A 16570-nucleotide genomic window follows, 5' to 3' on the forward strand; every position below is an offset into this window, starting at 1 on the left:
GGGCGGGGGAAAGGTTAACCCTCGTTTTAATTTCGGGGGCGGGGCGAGGATAGACAATCCCGCCCCGAAACCCCATGGGGTCCCAGCTAATAAATTACACATTTATTTACATATATTAATTATATAAATACAATAAACAATAACATGATTTTGAGTTTCCAAAATTCATCAAAAAACATATTTTTAAGTTGTTAGTATAATGTTTTTAAGATGCCATAACTTTTTTATTCTTAACATTCCGCAATAAATAATTATTTATTACTTAAAAAATAGCTTCTTTTAGCTTAAATAATAACTTCTTTTAGCCCAAAAAAATGCAACCTGAAATCAATCGGGGGCGGGGGTAATAAAGGGGATTCGGGGGCGGGGGCGGAGGCGAGGATAAGAAGACTGAACATTTTGGGGGCGGGGACGGGGATGGGGGAACAGGAAAATTCCGGGGGAAGGGGTGGGGGATGCACTCCCTATCCCGTTTGCCCCACTGTTGACATCCCTAAACCCGCAAGGGTTTGAGACGAACCTAGATGTATCATTTCCTTGTTTAATGGGGAGATTCACAAACACAACATACACAATTTGATGGGTTTTTTTTCTTTTTTTTTTCCAATATTCAAGATAAGAGAATATTAAGCTACTCGGCAACTTTATCAGCTAAAAGATATGCTTGCAAACTAGAAAGTCATCGTTACCAGTTTGGGAGCGGACCATGTATGATTGTAGGATGATTTTTTTGTAGGAACAAATATTTTACTCATCTTATGCGTTATTAAGTCTTGCCTAATTTGACAAAATAAGGTTGGAAGAGCTATTAGAAGGTGTTTGAGATTACTTTTTAAAATAATTTTTTGAACTTTTTAACATTTTCAAAAAGTTAAAAGTTTGAAAAGGTGTTTGTTAATTCTAGAAGTCATTTTAAAATTATTTTTTTGGCAAGAGGAAAAAATGAGTGATTTTAAAAGCCAAAAATTATGACTTTTGGTTTTTTAGCCTTTCGTCTTTCAAAAGATAATCCAAACACATTTTAAAACTCCTTTTATTGAAAATGACTTTTTAAGCTAAAAAACAATCCCAAACATCTCTTTAGTGGGTGCGAACTCCACCTTAGTCGTCTCTTTTTTCGAAAAGAAAGAAACGATGCTTGTTTGTCGATGAGAGAGAAAACATTGGTATGCTATGCATTTAACAAGATGTTCACATTAGTTTCTCCACTGTCCACATCATAATAAATTATTATCATCTCTAATAAATGAAGGTTTTTTTTTGCCATTTGTACTCTCATTCAAATTACCAAATGTTATTTTATGGTTATTTTGAATTTTTTTCACATGTCATTTTATGAGTTTTTCTATTTTATTAAATTTCACATAATATTTTAATATAATAATAAATTGATATCAATTTCATTAATAAACTTACATTTTAATCTCAAAATTTCTAAAATTAAAGCTCATTAGTTTCTTTTATTTATTTAAATTATTTGTTTAAATTTAAAAGATACAAAACATTTTCATTATAATAATTCATTATTTTTTTATTTATAAATTTAAAGTTTTCAAATATTTTGACCTTTATATTTTCTTTTTAAATTAACCCACATAATACGTGGGTCTCACAATTAATATTATATTATATTTTAAACAAATTATATTATATTTTAAACGTTACTAATAACTAGATCCAATGATAAATTTCACCACGTTACCACCAATAATAATTATTATTATAATAATAATTATTATTGGATAAAAATAAATATGAATTGAGTTAACCGTTATTAGTGTCGGTCGATGGAACGATGACATCGTTAGGACCGCAAATCCACATTCCTTCTCCTAAGGCTATCGGCAGTGGTTACGCGTGGTTTGTGAATAAAGGTGATGCCACGTAGATATTTTTATCATTCTACAGCCAAACCACCGGGACGGGGGCGGTGTTCACCGGTGGTTAGGTAGTGAAGGTGCAAAAAGAAGAGAGAGATAAAGAGAGAAAATATGAGGGAACTAATCAAATGCAACGTTTTCGTCCGTCTTCATGGTCACGACACATCCAAACCACTGGGGCTGGGGACAGGGTTCACGACTTCACGTGCCCTTAGGCCCTCAGCTCAGCCCTTCACGCGTGGAGAACTATCCACTTCGAACAGCCTAAACCGCTCTTGTCCGTTCATAGGTTATTCACTTTGGTTCTTGTCTTTTTAATTATCAAGATTTACTTTCATTCTACCACGACTTTGTTTAATTCAACATAACCCTGCCCATTGGACTTTATGTTATTTATTTTAATTTTTTTTTGTAATTTCCTGTTATATACTGAAATGGAAGTACACAAGGGGTCATAGTCACTATAAGCACCAGGCATTAGTACTACTAGCAGTATCACTAGCAGTGGCACTACTCGCCGTTCGGCCGTCGCCTCGTACACCGGTACCAGCAATATATAAAATAGGGTGGCGCACATCACATGACTACAGCCCTCTCTCTCTTCCATACTTGAAAGAAAAATTAATGCACACCTATCACAACCAAATCCCTCGATCAACTGGTGCAGTGAAGTGAACAATGTGTATGTTCTTCGTAGGTGGTGTCTGCTTAGGTTTTCGTTAACAGATTCGGAGTTTCAACAACTTTAAATCATTCTTTGCTTCCATCTTCGTCAATCTCCGTCATTAACGTTTCTATAACGGGTTTTTCATTTATTTCACAACGCGCAAACTGCGTGTATTCAAATCTATGTTTCGTAACTTTAGTTTTTCTTCGATCGAATTGTGTTGATGGAAGCAATTGCAACTGGAAGCGTTGTGTACGATTTGGATGTTTAACTCGTGTAGCGAGTTCGAATTGGTTTCAATTAAATCGGAGATTATTTTGAACGCGAGAGTTGGGATCGGAAAATAGAATCGAGTATGTTGACTTGTATTGCCTGTTCGAAGCAGCTCGGCGGTGGATCTCTTCCCGAACAGGAAGAAGATGACACCGGCGCTACACCTCGCAGTAAGCCAGCCATTAAAGCTCTCACATCTCAGGTAAAGCTGACGTTTCCGTCACATTACTAACAAATCGTAATGATTGATCGTTTGATGCTAGTTTATTAATATTTATATCATTAATGGTTTATAGATCAAGGATATGGCGGTAAAGGCATCGGGAGCATACAAGAACTGCAAGCCTTGCTCCGGATCCTCAAATCACAACCGGACTAATGATGGCTATGCGGACTCTGAAGCTGGTTCAGGGTCTGATAGATTTCACTGTGGGTACCAAAGGACTTGTAATTCTACACCTAGGGTTTGGGGAAAGGAAATGGAGGCGAGGTTGAAGGGGCTTTCGAGCGGTGGGAGCACTCCGGCCTCATACAGTGACAGAATTGAATCAGTTAAGTTCATAGAGGAAGACGAGCTTAAAGAATGGGTTGCTCAGGTCGAACCAGGGGTTCTCATCACGTTCCATTCATTACCTCAAGGAGGCAACGATCTAAAACGTATTCGATTCAGGTATGTATTCAAATTCAAATCGAAATATCAACTTCTGATTCTTCTTTTCAGTAGTAGCAATGCTCGTTTACTGTTGGTATCTATTACTTCCAAAATAAAGTCAAATTTCAGCTCGTATTTGAGAACAAGGCACTAGCTTGCATATATGAAAGTGGCCCCCAATTGGGTGTCGGTTAACATCAGCAATACCACTTATTCTTCTTACATAACAATTCACAAACGAAAACAAATTATAATGCGGACAAAATCTATCAGTTTGATAAAAGCAAGATACAGTCAAATAAACTCTCTATGTCATGTGGGTCCATTACATCCTTTGTTTAGAGCTTTAGGTTTTGTTGGTTTGAGCCATTTTGAATTTCCATTTATATGCTTATATGCTACACACACAAAGAACCAAAGATGTGACTGTTGTCTGTGGGTCCATTACTGCATTAATTTAAGATCACACCACAAAGGCACAAACTAGATATGGTCATGGTTGAAATGAAAACATAAAGTGTTAGATAATACATACATACTAATACTAATACTAATACTATAATAATTGGAGAACAAATACATCTGTTTGCATCACATGGAGAGTCCCTTTTTATCCTGAATTATGTTCCCACATAGGAATATGGAGGATGGCTGAGGTGAAGCAATACCACCTTTTTAAAGCTTTTAAAAGCATGACACCACCATGCGTATGAAGTTTATGTTGGAGACCCGAATTGTCTGTTGTTATATGTATATGCATTTGGTCATTCTTAGACAACGATTGTGACTCTTTATGCTGTTGATAAACTTAGGGGACCCCTCCATTCCTGCAGTTGAACATAATTGATTTTTTATATGGCCCAAAATAATCCAGTGGGGTCTTTTGATATTCCTGTTATTTTGCTTACTTGCTAGTTTAGTTTAATTATTGAGAAAGTGACATTTTAATGGTGTGTAATGTAATTACATGTATATATATATAAAGCCGTGAAATGTTCAACAAAAGGCAAGCTCAAAGGTGGTGGGCTGAGAACTGTGAGAAGGTTATGGAGTTGTACAATGTTCAACATTTCAATCATCAAGGAGTACCCCTACCTGCTCCTCCAAAATCTGAAGATGAGGTTAATCTTCAACCCCTTTTAGGAACTCAGATTCCTTCAAATACCATGTTTGATGGATTTCACCATTCCAAAAGGAATTGAATTGCATTTTTAAAAGACAAAAATACCCTTACTATATAGAGTAAATTACAAATAAGGTCCCTGTGGTATGTCATATGTGATTTTAACCAGGCTTTAGTCCAAAAACAAAACCTTTTTCAGTTTTGTTCTTTACTGCAATGTTGCATTTCCATTTTGGTCCCTGTAGCATCAACTTTAACAGATCTTTTTGTTAAGTTTGTTAAAATGTGCATTTTGCCCTTATTTTTTGAACCAAAATATTAACAATCACAACATTCTGTCAAATTTGATCTTTGTGGTATGTTAATAATTTTTATCCAAACAGAAAGGCAAAAGGGTCTACCAATTTAACAAAAGGGATATTAAAGTTAACCACACAAGGACCAAAATTGATATGAAACCTAGCCATAAGTACCAAAATCGCAAATGGTTCCATTTTTAGACATTCGTATACCACAGGGACTGTTTTTGTAATTTACTCTCTTAAATATTTATTTACAATTAAACATTTAAAAACTGTTAAGAGTTTTTATAATTGAATTTCCTTCCAACCAAACACATTACGAATTCCAATTCCTTGTGGCAGATTCCATTCATTGACTTTTATGTATTTTGTTTTCCACAGGGCTCAAAAATGGAGTCATTAGAAAACAGGCCAGTGACACCACCACTTAGCAAAGAACCACCACCTCGCCATTTCTACCAAAAACATGAATCCAATTCTAATGGGCCTGCAGATGTATCGACACCTGCATTATCAAGCATAAGTGGGGCCAAAACTGAAACATCATCCTTAGCTTCTGCTAGGAGTAGTTCCACTGATCACTCAGGAGACCTTTCTATCAGCAACGCCAGTGATTTGGAAACCGAATGGGTGGAGCAGGATGAGCCAGGTGTCTACATTACCATCAGAGCATTGCCAGGTGGCAACCGTGAGCTAAGGCGTGTCCGCTTCAGGTAACATTTTTTAATTTTCTGTACTTTTTAAAGTTAATATGTACAAAAAGAAAAAAAAAACAAATGTGGAAACATGAAATAGTTGGTTGGATAAGAGAGATGTAGAATTATTTATATATAAATATATAATGTTGGTTTTGCAGTCGAGAAAAGTTTGGAGAAATGAACGCGAGGATGTGGTGGGAGCAAAACAGAGGCAGGATTCAAGAACAGTATTTGTGATAAGAAAATGGGGTTTTAGGTGTTTTTTTTTTTTTTGGTTCTTGTTATTTATTTTAAAGTCATAGGGAATTAATTATGTGTTTGAAATTGAAGGTAGACTATGAAACTTACTTACTATATTGGGATTTTAGCTTTATAACATTCCAAAAAAGTGAGATTGTTGAATTTGTTTTCGATGGTAGGATTGCCTGGTAATTGGTATAGTTGAATCTATTGAAACGGGATTTGTAAATGAGTGTTCTTTCTTTTTAATAAACGAGAAAATATGAAATGTGTAGAGTTGGATGAATGGTTTTCAGAGTGTTAGTTATATGGCTAAATGAAAAAATTAAGACAAAACTGATTGGTTCCTGTCAAAAAGTTTTAGATCTACTTGCATTGTATAGAAGGTCTAAATTCAAGATTTTTACTAAACAACTTGAAAAAGGCTATTTTACCTTTTTCTTTTTTAATTATTAAATCTATATTAATACATTTATAATTTAAAAATAAAATAAATATCTATCCAGCCATCCAACATCCATAACCTCTCTCTCTTTCTCCATTATTTCCATCCATTTTTTGCACTTTAACCTCTCTCTCTCTCTCTCTCTCTCTCTCTCTCTCTCTCTCTCTCTCTCTCTCTCTCTCTCTCTCTCTCTCTCTCTCTCTCTCTCTCTCTCTCTCTCTCTCTCTCTCTCTCTCTCTCCATTTTTTGCATTTTAACCTACAAAACTCACCTCCATTCCGAATGTATGAGGATGAGAGACCATTCAAATTGAAACCAAAATCAAGCTAACAAAGAAAACCCAAAATCATGTTCATCATGTTCTGCACAATCAGTGATCAAATATCACAAAATAAAAAAAAAAAATAAAAACTCTTCACGCGTAGATACACATACCTACAACTAAAAAACAAGCTGCAACTCTAAAAAACAAAACCCACCCTCCCATGTATCTCTCTTATGCAAATTAAAGAAATATAACAGTCTTTGTCTTTATTGGATAACCAGAAATTACAAAAACAAATACATAAACACCCATTTCATAAGCGTGAACTGTAACGCCCCAAAAAACATGACCAAAAATTTCTTTTTAAAACATTAATAAAACCATAAGTAACAAATCATTTCATTCTTAAGCAAAGGTTTATATCAAATTAGAGTATCATCTCAAAACATATTCTTTTATCAGAGTAAACATCCCAGACTAAAACTTCTTGGTGTGTGCCATGCGATCATCCCGAGCTCTTCCTTTCGTTACCGGAAGTACCTGAAACCAAAATTGAAAACTGTAAGCAAGAAGCTTAGTGAATTCCTCAACCTACCACATACCGTATACGCATAACCATATCCACATAACCACATACTGGGCCCCCGCCCGCTGCATCGGGCCTTGCCTGGCATCAGGCCCTGCCTGACATCGAGCCCCGCTCAGTATACAGATCTGTCTCCCTGTCCCGCCTGGCTCCGGGCCCCGCCCGCTAAACACATACAATCTATAACATAGCACATAACACATAAACTAAACATGCCTTACTGAATTCATGTTCTAAGGCCTCGCCTATCTTGGGCCCCGCCCCTGTTCTGCTACTGATGAGTCATGGAACCTCGTCCATGCTCCTACTAATAATGAGATACGGGTTCCCGCTTACACTCACCTCTCTCCTAACTCGAGCCCCGCCCCTGCTCTGCTACTAATGAGATACGGAACCCGTTCATACTCTGCTAGTGGTGAGATATGGGACCTCGCCCACACTCACCTCCCTACCAGGCACATACAAGTATCACACACACAACAAATATAAACTAACATACAAACATTCCTTGGGCACCCGACCGACATCAGACCTTGGTCCGGAATCACATACATATAATCCTTCTTCGGGCACCCGCCTGACATCAAACCTTGGTCCGGAATAACATACTAGCATACAGTGCCTAGGGCTAACCCCCGGGTCTTCCTACTCATAAACTACATGGGTCGACATTGTGGCCTTAGACCCATTCACACAGTGAGGAGACTCACCTTGCACTGCTGAAGACTAGCTGAACACCTCTGACTGCTAACCGACAACTCCTGAACTGCTGATCCTTCGGCTCCCCGAACTATTAATTCCTAAAATAACACTTAGACCACAAAACCTTTTAAAAGTCAAACTAGGTCAAAGTCAACGCTCCGAGTTGACTCAACTCGCCGAGTTAGCCCACCAACTCGTCGAGTCCCACTATCCAGACGAAACTCTGGACTTCGATCCTACTCGTCGAGTCTTCCTTAAGCTCGTCGAGTTCACCTTCAAACACGTTGGGACCCTTATTCAACTGACTCGCCGAGTTCACCTTTGAACTCGTCGAGTCCATCTTCATAAGTTAGGGATATTGCCTTAGGCTCGCCAAGTTCGTTCCTTGACCTCGTCGAGTACGATGATCTTCAAGTCCATAATGAATCCAATTGGCTGAGTCCTCTACCAACTCTACACATACCCGCTATAAGAAGGGTTTTTGGCAGAAAACGGACTCAATCGCCGAGTCCTAAAAGCAACTCGTCGAGTCCTCCTAAGTCCAATTCCATTCAGACGATTTCAGTCGAACACAAAGCATCCAGGACCCAGATCTACCCTTCTAGGGTCGAAATAACACGCAAAGCCCCTGCCTTTACATCCGTGTATGGCCCTTTTTGCTCAAAAGGCGATAATAACCTCTTTAAAGCTTGCATGAGGGTTCCAATGGCATAAAGCTTGCACCTTTATGCCTTAACCACTCTTAGGGACCCCAAATCTGAAAGGGTCTTTGCTTGGGACATCCTTGTCCCATAGATCAAGCTCCATGGACCAAAACTCTCATAAAGTGGACATAAATAGATCTAAGAAGCTATAAGTCAAGATGAAGACTTGATTACCAGAAAATAATGGAAATGCGATAGTGTTGCTGGATCTACAAGTTCCTCCTTGAACCTTTAATCTCCTTCTTCCTCTTCTAGTCTCCAAGAACACCAAAACATCCAAGAATGGATCACACACTCACCAAATGATCTTGGGTTTTGTGGGTTAAGTTCTGGACAATGGGGCTGAGAATGGAACCAAGAGGAGGAGAATAAGATGCTTAAATAGGGTGCCAAGTCCTGAATTTAGGGTTTCCCAAACCCTGACCAACTCGCCGAGTCGGTCCTCCGACTCGTTGAGTAGGTCACTTAACCCGTGACCCGGAACGCGCTCCTACTCATCGAGTCACCCCACCTACTCGATGAGTCCCCTTATGATTTTGAGGTTTTCCTTTCCTTTCTAGGTCTTGTGAATTCGAGGTGTTACAACGTGAACAATAACATAAATGAAAAATCATACATTCGAAAAGTCCATTCGATTAATTTGCATTACCTTCCCATTTCAAAACTCACAAGAATCACTAAACAAATCCCCATTCATCAACACAAAGAATTTCAAATAAAAATTTGGGCATTTATAGCTCTTGCATAGCTGATGCCAAAAAAATCGAAACGGATTTATTGGGAAAAACTTAATATTGATCCATTTGCAGATTCAAATGAAGCAGAAGATGCGATGTTGAAGAGGATTTCAAGACCCAGAACTGCATCACAAATGAAAACCATACCTTGTTTCTCTCTTATACATGAATCAAGACCTAGAACCCATCAAATTTCAATCAAAATTCCATCTTAATCCCTCGCCTTCTTCATAGATTTATAGATAAACAACAACCATCTATCTCCAAGAGACCAATCAGGATGAAGATCAAAAACCCAGAAGTGATTATAAGGCGACCATCGGGCTGAACTATTTTTTTCTGATCAAACGAACACCAACAGTAGGGTTCTTGATGAGATGCGATTCTTTCTGAGATTTAATCCCTATCGATTCCAAGTCCTTGAAGATGAAGATGCTTCTCATGTGGTTTTCTTTTCTACATAGCAAGTATCAATTTTCCGCATAATTCGATTTTCAACAACCAATATCAACTACAATAAATTTTGTTTACTTAGCAAGCAATCAATTGTAATGAACCATCAATTTTCAGGAATCAATCGATTCTCACAAGAAATCGGTTCATGAAAGAAGACAACTCAAACGATGACAAATAATCAATCGATTCTCAACATCTAAATCGATTCATACCAGCGATTAAAGAAGGGGGGGGGGGAGAACAGTGGTAGGGTGGGGAATAATTTTTTTTCTTTATTTTTTAATTAAAATAGTATTAGAATGATTATAAAAAATACAAAACAAAAAATAAAAGGCCATCATCATCTTTTCAAGTTTTTTTGGACCAAAATCATAGAAATGTTTTGATTTTGGACATTCCATACAAGTGGAAAGTTTTTGGATCTCATCCAAAGTTTTTTAAATACCACATGGACCAATCTTGCAGTTTTGTATTTGAGGTTTTTATCATATTTGAGATTCTACTGCATAACTTTAATGTTTGAGGTTTTTGCCATAAAAGTTTCAATAATGGAAGATTTAGTCCCTAAGCATTTTAATATTTTAGATTTTTGCTACAAAGGTTTTGAATATTGACCGATTTAATCCCTATAACTTTGTAATTTACCGAAAAGGTTCCTACAATCCATATGTTTAAGATTTTCGTATGTTGGCAGGTTTGACCTATATGTAGAAAATAATTTACAAAATTATCCTTGTAATTTACACAAAAAGTCGTTGTGCATTTTTTTTACAGTAACGATCAACAACACGAAGAGTGGATTGCCCCCGGGTCCGCAACACGAATATTGGATTGACCTTGAGCCCACAACATAAGACTGGAATTCCCTCTCGGCCCTCATCCGAATACTGGATTGCTCTCGAGTTTGTTGGCCTACCACCTCAACCCAACCGCTTACCTGAGCCTCTAATCCATGACTGGTTCCTCTCCTGTGCCTACGACTTAGAGCCGGCCCCACACCTAGTATCTTGGCCTACAACACGAAGCAGGACTGCCTCAACCTGACCCATCGCAACATGTTGGCATATGTACTCAACCAAGCAATCAATAAAAAACATAAGCACAAACAACTATCTACATGAATCTACCTGTCTAATATCTCACAACTGCATACTAGGCCTCTCCCAGCACACTACGCCACTACCGTCAAATATATAAGGAATGCATAGCTATATGTAACCAAAGGTGAGATAGACATTCGAATAGATGATCCCACTTTAAAGCCATAACCAAAAAAGGAACATGAAAAAAAAACCTAGATGAAGAGTTCTCGGGCTATCCTATGTGGCTACATACAACCCCTAGGGTACTCTACTAGACGATAAGCAGCCTACCGATACTCTAACCAACATACCACTACTCATATATCCTAACATACAAGGATATATACTGCAACACGTACTATAGTGAGGAAACTCACCTGACTCGGAGACCCAAGAAACACTGTCACACGCTCACTCTCTACACTGATTGCTTCTACGAGTCGAATGAAACCAAAACACAGAAGGATATGACGCCACTGGACATGACGCCTTCAGTGGTTAGGAGTTGAAAACGGTGACCACCTATACCACCACCACTCTCCTCTAAGCTAATTTCTCTCTCTTTCTTACAAAGTCTCCCCACCAACAAACATGCCGTCTCTCATCTCTGCCAGATCTCCCTCTTTATCCACCCCACTCATATGCATTTTCGACAACACTCAAACATCACCTCTCATCTCCTCCACCATATCTGTCCCTATCATGTCTCTTTCTCCCTCTAAAACTTTGACATTCAGCCGATGGGATTACATTAAAGTAGAGGTAGTAATGATGAAGGTGCGTTGATAGATCGAAGCAGATCTGAGTAGATTTGTATGAGAGATGGAGGAAGAAGTAGTGACATGCATGGTTCAACGACGACAGAGTGTAGATGAATGCTGCTGGAGGTCCTATAATGGTGGGCGAGGATGGAGGTTCGTCACTCAATTTCTGAAATTTATATGTGTGTGTTCATATCATTGCTAGAGGACAGATGAAGTAGAAAAACTGAAATAGATGTGCTCCGATTTTCTTATGGTGGTGGCAGATGGAGTATCAACAATGACTAAAGCTTTAGGGATGTTTTCAGGTGCTGGCCAGACGGGATGAACCGACGATGGGTGAGATTATGTTCTTGGAGATATATGTAAATAGAGATAGGGGAGTTGGTGGGTGGAATTTTATTTTTGATTCTTTTAATTAAAATGTATTAAAAGAATAATAAAAGAAATTAAAAAAAATAAAAAAAGAATCACTAAAGGGGCATATTAGTCATTTTAGGTTGGGATGGACCAAAACCACAAAAAATGGCAACTATAGGGACCAAAACCACACAATTTATCCGAAATTGGACCACTTATGCATTACTAAAATTTTTGGACCAAAACCACATAATTTTGACAAACACAAAGACCATTTTTGCAATTTTGGTTAAAAACTAACAAACATTTTTTTTTCCAATATAAACCAATAAATATCATCTTAAGTAAAAACCATCTAAATAATTAATACTCATTCCGTCTCATAATTATAGTCCATCTTTCATTTTTGGTTTGTCCTAAAATAATAGTCAACTTCTAAAAATAAATAACATTTTTACCAAAATACCCTTTCATTAATGCTTCCTTAATCTGTGTGTTTTTTTGTTCGGACAATAATTTTAGGACGGAGGGAGTATATTAATAAACCGGAACATTGGTGGAAAACAATTATAAAATCAAACTGTTTAATTAAAATTGATTTAGTATATATTAGTTATAAATACATACATGTCCTAAGAAAAAATACATAATTCTTTTCTTTTTGTATATCTAGAGCTTAGATGCAACAGGAAAAAAATTATTTTTTTCTTCAACCAATAATACAAAACAATAGAAACATATAGATACTATAATAATAAAAAATAAAAAAATATTCTTTTTTTTGTGTTCTAATTTGACGAGTAGTGTACCAATCATTTTTCTTCTCTTGTTTGATGTATATAAACAAAAAAAACATATTTTTATAGCAAAAAGTAAAAAACAATTTACTAAAAAACAGCAAAATGATTAAAAGAACTAAAATTTTAAAGAAAATTAAAAAATTTAAAACTAGACAATAAATATTTTTAAAACAACACCTTTTTTTTCTTCAAAAACTATCATTTTGGTCAAAAACTCCCGCTTCACTTCTTCCGTTTCACAAATGAAGATGACAACCTAGACCCACCACCGCTTCTCTTTCCTCTTCCATTTCGTTCTCACATACGTATCTTCTTCCTCTCTCTAACATCCTCTGATGAAGATAAAGAATCCATGAAATAATCGCAGGTTTTTAATGTGTATTTTGAAAGTGATTAGGCTTCCAGAATCCAATCTCTCTCCTCCGCTCTCTCCTCCTTATTATAAGACATCCTTATAGCCATAAATCCTTCTCGGATTACAACGAACCCTCTTTTCTCAATTTGTAGGCATGACGGTTCTGCACTCTTATTTACCCACCCGTTCATCCTTTGATTGTGCAATGACGGTGGTTCCGAGGACCATGTAGAAAATCCTATGTCGGAGGAAAAGAGGTCCCTTAATGAAGAAGATGGTTGGTATTTCAGTTGGTTTTCTGCTTTTCATTTCACGTCTATGTCGTCGTTACCATATCCTGGGAAGAATATGATATTTACTTGAAGATTGCCTTTTTACTCAATAATACACTTCTTCTACTTGAAGATTGCCCTCTCTCTCTCTCTCTCTCTCTCTCTCTCTCTCTCTCTTCAAACATGGTTCTTCCTTTTAATCTTTATTGTGATTTGGGTATGCACCTATTTCAAGAGATTATTCATCTGTTTTTTCTTGATCGATAGAGAAATTGGTTAGTATTTTCAATTTAATGTTGATTTTGATTGGATTTGTACGAGATTGAAGACATCCGTGAGCATATTGGTGGAAGATTTTGAGGGAGCATGAAAAAGGAAGAAGAAAGAATACTCGATGTATGACCGTTTGTACAGTTGCCTTCTATATTTTAGGGTTTTTGAGGTGATATCTATTGTCTCTACCTTTGTTTTCCATTATTTCTCATAATTATCAATTTAATGTTATAATTTAGCTTTATAAGGTAAACTTTAGTAATTTTGTAAGCTATTTTCCAAACGTTCATGTGCAGCAACCCCAAGAAAACACCCACTATGTTTTTTTTCTTGTTTTTTTCTTTTTTTCATTTATTATATAGAAAAGGTTTCATGTTAGATTACATTCTCATCTATCATCAGTTTACTTAGAATTTGAAGAAAGTGAATCTATGTTCTAAGCAATGTTTTAAAAACCGGTTTGAACCGATGGTTGGACCGGTTGGACCAAGAACCGGGAATGGAGCGGTTTAACTATCATCGGTTTTACATTGATTTATGAACCGGATTGAACCGGCTGATTTTTAGAAAAAACCGGTTGAACCGATCAAAATAAACCAGTTGAATCGAAAAAAAACACATGAAAAAGAACAATTTACATAATAAACTATGGTGATTATTTTTTCATATCTATTTAGTTTTCTCTAAATAAAAACATATGGTAAATGTTATAAAGTTTTTTGTTGTGATTGTATTCATTTAAAACTATATTTTGTTCCGGTATTATACTTTATTTTCTTTTTAGCGTATATGGATTGATGTAAAACACTAAAACTTATGGTTATGTGTTATTTTAATGTATTTGGCTTCATCTACAACTTATTTTTATGTGTATTTTTAATGTTTGAATTTATAAACATCAAATTCATGAATAGAAAAAAACATTGGTTAAAAGAGGTTGCTTGAGAATTTAGCATGGGCTTTTGTAAGATTTTTTTAGAATTAATGTGGATTTTTGGAGAGGACACGTCACACGTTATCAAAAGGAGAATGCAGATCCGTTTTGCTGTGGGGTTGGATTTGCTGCTGTTCCACCGGTTTAATACACCTGCATACTCTTGACTTCCAGGCACCACTATTGTATTTCTTCTCCAAGATACCACCCTGGCCCGGTTTAGACCAGGGCAAAATGGGCATTAGAACAGGGTCCACAATTTTAAGGCCCATTCTTTTTACAGTCTTCAGTCCAATCCAGTAATGCAAATGCAAACCAGACCATGATCATCTGTCACCGCTTACGGGAGAAGGCAAAAGACGCATCGAGTATCGACAATTCAACATACGACGAACAGAAGCCAAAAACATCATGTTTGTCGCTCAAAAGCGATCGCCAGCAGGATAGGTTACTAGGTTAGTGACAGGCCGACATCAACTCAGCGGCATTGAGTCATCATCGACTCAGCATTCAGCAAGACAGCAAGGGTCGATTATCTTTAATCAGGTAATACCATAATAGTCTAATAGATTATGAATTATGAGAAATTGAGGATTATAGTTCATAAATGCCAATCGCATACTTGAATGATTCATATAATAGAAATCAGTTTAATAGAATGTTGAATGAATGAAAATATGAAATCTTATCAGTAACCACTAATCAGTTGCTGAATTGCTAAGATATTACTATTAGAAACTGAAATAGATTATTACTATTACTCTATTAGAAATTGAATTCTAATAGTAACTGAATTCTGAAATAGTGAAATAGATTGCTGATTTTAACTATAAAATTGTATCAGAAATCAAAAATCAGAATATGATTATTAGAATCTGATTTCTTGGTTTAGTGAGATATTACTATATTGCTAATGTTGATGGTTCTTGATTTCATAGTTTAGTGAAATATTACTCTATTGCTGATGTTGATGGTTGTTAGTTTGTGTAATTTAATTGTAAGGGCCTTTTATATCCTTTTTGCATTTGAATCCTCAACCGGCCCTCATACCACCGCTTCTAGCCTTATTCCTTTACTATCACCGCTTCCTCTGTAGGATCTACTTAAACCACCACGTCTCTCTCTCTCTCTCTCTCTCTCTCTCTCTCTCTCTCTCTCCGGTGCTGAGATTTTTTAGGGGTTTTAATGTTTGGAATTAAAATTTGGGATATGTATGTATTGAATTGATGCGGTTAGTATTCTTCTTCTTTTAATTCGGGTTTTGTAACAAATTATTATTATAGTGAATCTTACTTTTTTCTATACCGGTTATGGCTATCAGATGTTTTTTCTATTACAGCAACAACCACTGGTTGACATATGTTTAATTCCATTGGTTTGGATTCTTTGGAAAGGAGAAAGAAAGACAAGATAAGTCGTCTCAAGCTACTTCCATCACCCGTACATGTACCATTTCTAACCAAGTGTTTCTGAATCATCTATGCAGATCAAATGACTATTTATTAGGGTTTATCATACCTTTTTTTATTCATGAGCTTCAACTCTAATGTGGGTTGCTTTTTGAACTCACGAAATTGGGTGTGTCTAACTATTTTTGTGAGTGTAGAAGGTGTTATACTATAAACTATGTTTTGGACTTCTATGTAAATGATTAGGTTTGTTTCTGTTACGATTGAAGTTTACATATTCTGAAATGTGACCTTGACTAACAAAATAATAATAAAAGATAAATTAAAATCGTTTTTGCAAGTTTTTGTAATTTATTTCTAAATGTGTATTTGTAAAACAAACAATAAGAAACTGTTTACAAAAAATCAATTATAGACAATTTCCCCATTTGTCTTTATTTACATTCCAAATGCTTTGTTAGATCTACAAACGAAACAAAATTATAAGTAGGAATATATTTGAATCCCATTTGACATCCTTGCTAATCAAAAGCAATGACAGATATCGGAATCTTCAAATTCAAATTCCAATTCCTTTGACCGATTTAACTTCAT

The 16570-nt window shown here is 36.3% G+C and overlaps 1 protein-coding gene and 1 long non-coding RNA gene across 4 annotated transcripts; both read left to right on the top strand.

Moving 5' to 3' along the window:
* Positions 1 to 2299: 2299 nt before the first annotated feature.
* Positions 2300 to 6064, top strand: LOC111910336 (protein Brevis radix-like 3). The gene is made up of 5 exons (XM_023906165.3): positions 2300 to 3022; positions 3117 to 3490; positions 4458 to 4593; positions 5279 to 5610; positions 5754 to 6064. The coding sequence occupies exons 1-5, from the start codon at positions 2903 to 2905 to the stop codon at positions 5830 to 5832; spliced, it is 1041 nt and encodes a 346-aa protein (XP_023761933.1). The 5' UTR covers positions 2300 to 2902; the 3' UTR covers positions 5833 to 6064.
* Positions 6065 to 12736: 6672 nt separating this feature from the next.
* LOC111910337 (uncharacterized) lies at positions 12737 to 16316 on the top strand. Of its 3 annotated transcripts, XR_008232569.1 has the most exons (3): positions 12936 to 13577; positions 13689 to 15113; positions 15889 to 16316. It is a non-coding gene; the product is annotated as an uncharacterized LOC111910337 (long non-coding RNA). The 3 variants fall into 3 exon arrangements; XR_008232568.1 differs by having other exon boundaries at positions 12737 to 15113; XR_008232570.1 differs by having other exon boundaries at positions 12737 to 15113; positions 15907 to 16316.
* The last annotated feature ends 254 nt before the right edge of the window (positions 16317 to 16570 follow it).

This window comes from Lactuca sativa, chromosome 5, assembly GCF_002870075.4.
Source record: "Lactuca sativa cultivar Salinas chromosome 5, Lsat_Salinas_v11, whole genome shotgun sequence".
Lineage (NCBI taxonomy): Eukaryota > Viridiplantae > Streptophyta > Magnoliopsida > Asterales > Asteraceae > Lactuca > Lactuca sativa.

Excerpts from the sequence above, each read along its gene's own strand:
- LOC111910336 (XM_023906165.3), top strand. The coding sequence starts at position 2,903 with ATGTTGACTTGTATTGCCTGTTCGAAGCAGCTCGGCGGTGGATCTCTT. Across the intron at positions 4,594-5,278 it reads CTCCAAAATCTGAAGATGAG|GGCTCAAAAATGGAGTCATT; the intron begins GTTAATCTTCAA and ends TGTTTTCCACAG. Across the intron at positions 5,611-5,753 it reads CTAAGGCGTGTCCGCTTCAG|TCGAGAAAAGTTTGGAGAAA; the intron begins GTAACATTTTTT and ends TTGGTTTTGCAG.